Here is a 6,704-nt window from a genome sequence, read left to right on the forward strand (position 1 = left end):
GGGGGGGGGGGGGCTCTGATCATGTGGTCTGCAGTAAGCCCCTTCCTCCACTGACCTCCAATGTGTCCAAGAAGAGGGTGGACTTGGATGAAATCTCCAGGTCTGATCTCTGGGAGGCTAAGTTATAAAGGCAGGATGGAGTCATTATCTCTGAGAAAGTTCTGGAGGCTCATTTTCCTGATTCCTCTGCCCCCAACCCAATAAGCCTGCCAAGCTCATTCCTCAGCCTCCTGTCTTCAAACGCCTCCTGACATTTGACATAGTGCAGGCTCAGCCTCTGCAGGCCTCACACCCACAGCCATCACCCAGGAAGGTGACCCTGACCCCAGAAGTGCAGATCAAGGTCAAGGAGGCAGAGGGATACCTCCGCACATCCCCATTTTCAGAGCATTCTCCCCACAGGGTCTCCTGGGAGGAGCTGCTCAGAGGTGGGGAGCACTGTCCCAAGGCACTAGGTGAAGCGGCCGTGGGAGTCCAGCATGGGTGTGGAGTGGCTTGGGCAGCGTGTCAGCTCTCAGACAGGGAGAGCCCGGGTCTGGGCTGACCACCCATGTGTTCTGGACCCTAGACATCCCCCCCTGCCTGGACTCTGAGCTGACTGAATTCCCTCTGCGCATGCGTGACTGGCTCAAGAATGTCCTGGTCACCCTGTACGAGAGGGACGAAGATAACAACCTTCTGACTGAGAAGCAGAAGCTGAGAGTAAGTGGGCTCTTTCCTGCCTGGCCTTGCGGGCCCTGGGTTGACTGAGAGCCTGTCCTGGCCCTAGAACGAGGCCCTCTCTGTAAGCCTGCGTCCTCCCTGGGAAGCACACTGGCCCTGAGTACCAGGGCATGTGGTTCTCCTTGCTGCCTTTGGAGGCTGACAGGCATCTTAAAGGACCTGAGAAGTCCTTTAGTAAGGTGTCCACTCATTTTGTCCGGCCCAGTGTTGAACAAAAGAGACACACGTCCTGGGCCTTCTTCTTTCTGAGTTTGTGGATCTTTAATCCAAGATGCTGATGCGATGTTAACTCCTCAGCTTCCCTTAACCTGGTGCATCAGCTTCTCTGTGGCCAGGAAGCTGCCCTTAAGCACATTCTCCAGGTGACCCTGACCGTGGAGCTCTATGAGGACACTTTCAGGGGGTCCCAGGCCTGCCTGTTTTTGAGTGAGTGCCTCTGCCCCTTCCTTCTCCTTACTGAGACCTGAGGTCTTGGCTGGTTTCTGTCTGCCCCGGCCTCCTGTCAGAGGTGGGAAGGGCCCAGGTGGGCTTTGAGGTTTTCCTGTGGATCCTTTGTCACCCGTGTCTCTGTCCCCACAGGTGAAGAAGATCCATGAGAACGAGAAGCGCCTGGAAGCTGGCGACCACCCTGTGGAGCTGCTGGCCCGGGACTTTGAGAAGAACTACAACATGTACATCTTCCCCGTGCACTGGCAGTTTGGCCAGCTGGACCAGCACCCCTTTGATGGGTAAGACCCCAGGCCCTCAGGACCACAGGGGCCGGCTCTGGCTTGGCCCTGGAGCCGGTGGAGTCACGGGTCAGGGCTGGTAGGTTCACTAGATGCAGCCAGAAAGCCTCTAGGCAAACTCCACTGTTCCCAGCCTCAGACCCCACAGTTTGTCTGGGGCTTGGAGCAGAAAAGGAAGAGCCATTTGGAGAAAAGATGTGGATTTGGGAAGAAGAAAGCAATAAGATGCCCTTGAGCCAGAGGTGGAAGTCACCAGGAACTGAAAATACCTCCTTAACTCTGAGAGTGTTGGGACTTAGGTCCCCACCAGTTAGGAAGGAGTACCAGACCCCAGGGGGTACAAGGGTGGCCGGCATATTCCCTGTCCTTTGGCAGAACATCTGGGAGCAGAACAATCATCCAGCAGAGTCTCAGCCTCATCCTGAGGCCCAGTCCCAGCAAAGCCTGGAAGTTCCTATAAAATTCGGACTCGGTTTCGACTACATTGCTTGTCCCTGGCTTGAGGTCACCTGCCCCTTGTCCAAATGACTTATGCAGCACAATAGGCAGGCAGCTGGGCGGTTACGAGGTACACACTGTCTCTTCTGCGCCTAGGACTGTTCCAGGCAGGGACTTTAACAGTGCTCAGAGATCAGGCTCTGTTCTCACCCCTGCCACCACCCGCAGGCCCGCTCTTGTGGCAATGAGAGCAAGAACCCAGCTCAGCCAGAAGGAGATACCCTTCCCCTCTTTCCTGGAGCCCTTTCACCCTTTTCTTTGATCATGAGAAGCAGATGTCTCACACTGGGGACAGGAGGGCCACCCTGCTCAGATGTCTGGGGGAACAGCGCTGCACCCTGGGACACTCCTCTCTGGGATGCTCACTGCTAGCTCTTTGTCTAGCCCGTCCGTGGGGATCGTGCCCACCCTGTGGTCCATCCTGGGTGGCTGGGTTCTCCGGGGCTCTGGGAAGCTCCCAGCTACTTCTCTCCCAGGCTCTTGACGTGGCAGGGATCCAGCTGAGTCACTCACTGTGAGGGAGAGGGGGAAAATCATAGGGGACCATCTGGAACTCAGGCTGAGCCCTTGGATCCCACGGCAACAACTGGATCTGGAGAGAGGTTTCCAGATGCACCTGCAGGAAACATGCATCTGGGAGTGCGTTGCAGCCTGGGCTGGGGGAGCTACCTCCTACTCCTCCTCTGGTCCTAGAGTTGTGGGTGGATTTGCCTATGTTCCCACCCCTCCCTTCAGTCTCCCGACCTGTGCAATGAAGCAGGGTGGGGCCGGGGAGTGTTTCTTCCAGTTCAAACATCGTGGGATTCCCTCCATGAGTTGCATGGGCTGTGAGGTCTGGTTAGGAAAAAAAAAAGTATTGAAGTCCCAAAGTTCCCTGGAGTCCCTTGAGGGGAAGAGTGACTTGGGACAAATTGTTAAGGGCATTGGGAAAAAAAGAAAAAAAATCACACATGTGCTCTGGAGTCCACGGGTAGCAGGAAGAATAGGAATGGAAGACTGTGGGAGGCAGATCAGAGGAGACTTCCCAGAAGACCTTGTGTGATATGCAAAAATAAAGCTTTGCAAACTCACAGCTTCCCTGGACCCTGGCTGCCCATCCCAGGCCCGGAAGTCAGCACTGGCACTGGTTTGGTGTGTCTCTTTGTAGACCCTTTCCGAGGCATTTGCAGCTGTATAAATGTGTGTTCATACCAGTTTCTGACCTAGCAGTAGCAGAAGTGCTGAATATTTTGATTTTTTTTTTTTTTTAAGTTTCTATGCCCCCAACTCTTGGCTAATTAGGAAACAGTTAAATGCTCCAAGAGACCTCTGCTAGTGAGCCCAGGACACCTCAGAAATGGAGGGGTCCTTAGAAATTAGGGTCAGCTTCTCTCCCTCCATCAAGGGGTGGGGAGAGCTGGGCTCCGAGGACCACAGTAGACTCATGGCAGAACAGGGATAGACCTGGGATCCTGGCATGGAACGTTCTCTCTTTCCATGCTGCCGTGCAGGCTCACTACCCGGATGCCTCCTGTGCTGGGGCTTTCCCGCGCTCAGGCCCTCCCCCGCCCTCTCCTGCAGGTACCTGTCCCACACGGAGCTGGCCCCTCTGCGTGCGCCCCTCATCCCCATGGAGCACTGCACCACCCGCTTTTTCGAGACCTGTGACCTGGACAATGACAAGTACATTGCCCTGGATGAGTGGGCCGGCTGCTTCGGCATCAAGGAGAGTGAGTGTCTGCCCGGGGCATGGCGCGGTCCCCCAGGTGGTGGGCTGTCGTCCCCCACCTCTCTGCCGGCTGCCTGAGTCCCCTTCTCTGCTGTCTCTGCCCTCTGTGCTCATTTCACCCCTGTGTGCTCTCCCAGGCTGGGTGAGCCTTGCTCTCTCAGGTGTCTTCCAGATCCTTCTCTGTCCCTCTCAAGGTCTCTTTCTTGTTCCATTTCTGTACCTCAAGCTTGGGCCCTCGCTTTGAGCCAAGCACTATTCTGGGAACTGGCAGGCTACGGAGAGGAAGCAGGAAGTGTAACTTGGCGGGTGTGTAAGAGACTGGGACAGGCCAGAGACGGGGGGCAAGGTTCTTCCGTTACCAACACCCTGGGGACCTTGGCCTTGGCCCCAGCCCCCCTGCCTCTGGATGGGTGGGAATCCAACCGCCTTCCCCTCCAGGGGAGCGCCTCTCCTCCACCCAGGGCCTCATGGTAAACTCTCTTTTCTTGCTTTGCAGAGGATATCGACAAGGATCTTGTCATCTAAATCCACGCCTCCTTCTGCAGAACCGGATTCTTTCTCTTTGATCTTCCCGGTCCTGTTTCCCCCCATGTTCAAAATGTTTGGATGGTTGGTTGTTCTGCCTGGGGATAAGGTGCTAACATAGATTTAAATGAGTACATTAACGGTGCTAAAAAATGGAAGTGGTAACCCAAGTCATGACATTCTTGCTTGTCACTTAACTGGGGGTCGCCCATTCGCAGCCCCACCTTTCTCTTGCCGTTGGCACACCGTGGCCATTGTCTTGCTGGTCACGGTGGAAGCTGACCCGCTCGAGTCTGCCTTCGACACACATTGAATCTTCAGATTTTCTATTATTCTGCTTGAAACTAATACTCACCAAGTCAGACTTTATGTTAATTTTATTTCAGGGGATGATGTTGGCTGCCTGGGGTCTTCCCCAGGTGGCCTGGAGGTGGGGACGGGAAGTAACAGACATGTTGTTGGCAAGGCCATTCCTGGGACAGTGGTGGGAGAGGTCTCAGGGACCCAACAGCCAGAACCATAGAAAGCAAGTCTATTTTTTTTTTTTTTTTGCCTGGGGCTGTGACTGAAAGATTCTGGGGCCATGTTCTAAAAATACACAAATTCTCATAGAAGCCCATTTCCTCCTTCACCCTTGTCTAATTTCTTTTCACATCAGGCTGTTTGTTTGAACTTTTGGGAGCCCCCGGGCCTTCCGTGCTCTGAGGGCGCGGATCAGCTACAAGGACTTCTTCCCTCCTAACTTCTTTTGGAGATTCTGGATTTTTTTTTTTTTTTTTTTGGCGGGGGAGGGTGCTCCAGGAAATGAGAGGCCCTTTCAGGCAGGAAGACAAAACCAAGAATGAGACATGGGAAAGTAGTAAAGCAGAAATAGTAGAGTTGGGTGAATTGGTTGTATTTTTTTTTTTCCACATTTCAATGGCTGTCCTAAGTTGCTAGCACGTTCTTCCTTTTTTCTTTCCCCCTTTGCATCTTCTATTAATCAGAGAAACTTCAAAGTCAATGGGATGGTCAGATCTCACAGGCTGAGAACTCGTGCACCTCCAAGCATTTCATGAGAAAGCTGCTTCTTATTAATTGTGCCAACTCTCACCGTGATGTGAAGAGTTTGACAAATCTTTCAAAATAAAAAGTAATGACTTAGAAACTGCCTTCCTGGGTGATTTTGCAATGTGTGTTTGTCTCGGGCACCTTATTACCCTGGCACAACAACACGTGGGCACACGTATCTACACACAACCACACAAATGCAAACCTACCACCATGTTTTTGGACACACACTGCACATACACACTTATTTATACACAGGGAATGTATGGTTGCTGTGAGCACTAATTTATTTATTTGTTTGAGTACTGGGCGTTAAACCCAGCGACCCTTACCATTGAGCCACATCCCCAGCCCGTTTTATCTTTTATTTTTGAGACAGGGTCTCACTAAGTTGCTTAGGGCCTTGCTGAGTTGCTGAGGCGGGCCTTGAAATTTGCAAACCTCCTGCCTTAGCCTCCCAAGCTGCTGGGATTACAGGTGTGCGCCATTGCACCTGTATGAGTACTAATTTAGCTAACTCTTTTGAATGACCTATGGTCTGACCAATTTTAATAATTGAAATTCACTTGGCTAAGCAATTATCTCCTTTCATTAATCATACATGTGTTCATTCATTCATTCAGCAAATATTTACTATTTGTCTATTCTATACCAGGTTCCATGACAGGCACCAGGGACACAATTATGGTCTAGCAAAGTCTTTGCTTTTTTGGAGTTTATTGTCCCTTGAAGGATACATTAAATAATTGCACAACTAAATACAAATTTCAGGATGTGGTGGGTGCAATGAAGAAAGAGTATAGGTGACCATGAGTGTGTCTAACAGGACAACAGCATTCTAGCAGTAGTCTAGGTATTATTATATTAGCTATAATATTAGTTATTCATTAGAACTGGTTTTTACATTAGTTATATTTATTATACTTTCCTGGAATGATTCTAGCATTGCACTATTCATTTATGAGTTGATTGAAGTTTAAAATTCAGTTTCTCTGGGCCTGGGGACATGGCTCAGTGATCGAGTGCTGTCTATCATGAATGAGGCTGTAGGTTCCATGCCCAGTCCTGAAAATAAAAATAAAAATCCAGTTTCTCAGTCACAATAGCCACATTTTCAGTGCTTGACAGGCATGGCTGGCTGGTGGTTCCCCTATATAAAAAGGAAGATCTAGAACATTTTCATCATCACAGGAAGTTCAATGGGACTAGCTCATCAAGCTCACAGGTCATTTTCTACAGCTTGTGTGTCCAACACGCTAGTTACTAGTGTGATATTTCAGTTCCAGGAGTCTCCGTAGAGATGGAAAAACAGGCACCAAAAAATGTGCTCAGTTGCAATGGGCCACATAGTTGGGTCTTCAGGTGTCAAACTTAGAAGTTGTCCCCCTTATTTCAATCTTTTTTTGTACTGGGGATTAAACTCAGGGACACTCGACCCTTGAGCCACATCCCCAACCCTACTTTGTATTTTA

The 6,704-nt window shown here is 50.9% G+C and overlaps 1 protein-coding gene across 2 annotated transcripts in view; it reads left to right on the plus strand.

The window, feature by feature from the left end:
• Positions 1-5,333, plus strand: part of Sparc (secreted protein acidic and cysteine rich) — a 22,454-nt gene extending 17,121 nt beyond the window's left edge. For both annotated transcript variants that reach the window (XM_015492705.2, XM_015492704.2), the window contains exons 7-10: positions 569-702; positions 1,303-1,451; positions 3,510-3,658; positions 4,154-5,333. In XM_015492705.2, coding sequence (XP_015348191.1) covers positions 569-702; positions 1,303-1,451; positions 3,510-3,658; positions 4,154-4,182 — 461 coding nt within the window. In that variant the 3' untranslated portion in view covers positions 4,183-5,333. The remainder of the gene's footprint in view (positions 1-568; positions 703-1,302; positions 1,452-3,509; positions 3,659-4,153) is intronic.
• Positions 5,334-6,704: the final 1,371 nt, after the last annotated feature.

The sequence above is a fragment of the Marmota marmota genome, unplaced genomic scaffold, assembly GCF_001458135.2.
Source record: "Marmota marmota marmota unplaced genomic scaffold, marMar, whole genome shotgun sequence".
Lineage (NCBI taxonomy): Eukaryota > Metazoa > Chordata > Mammalia > Rodentia > Sciuridae > Marmota > Marmota marmota.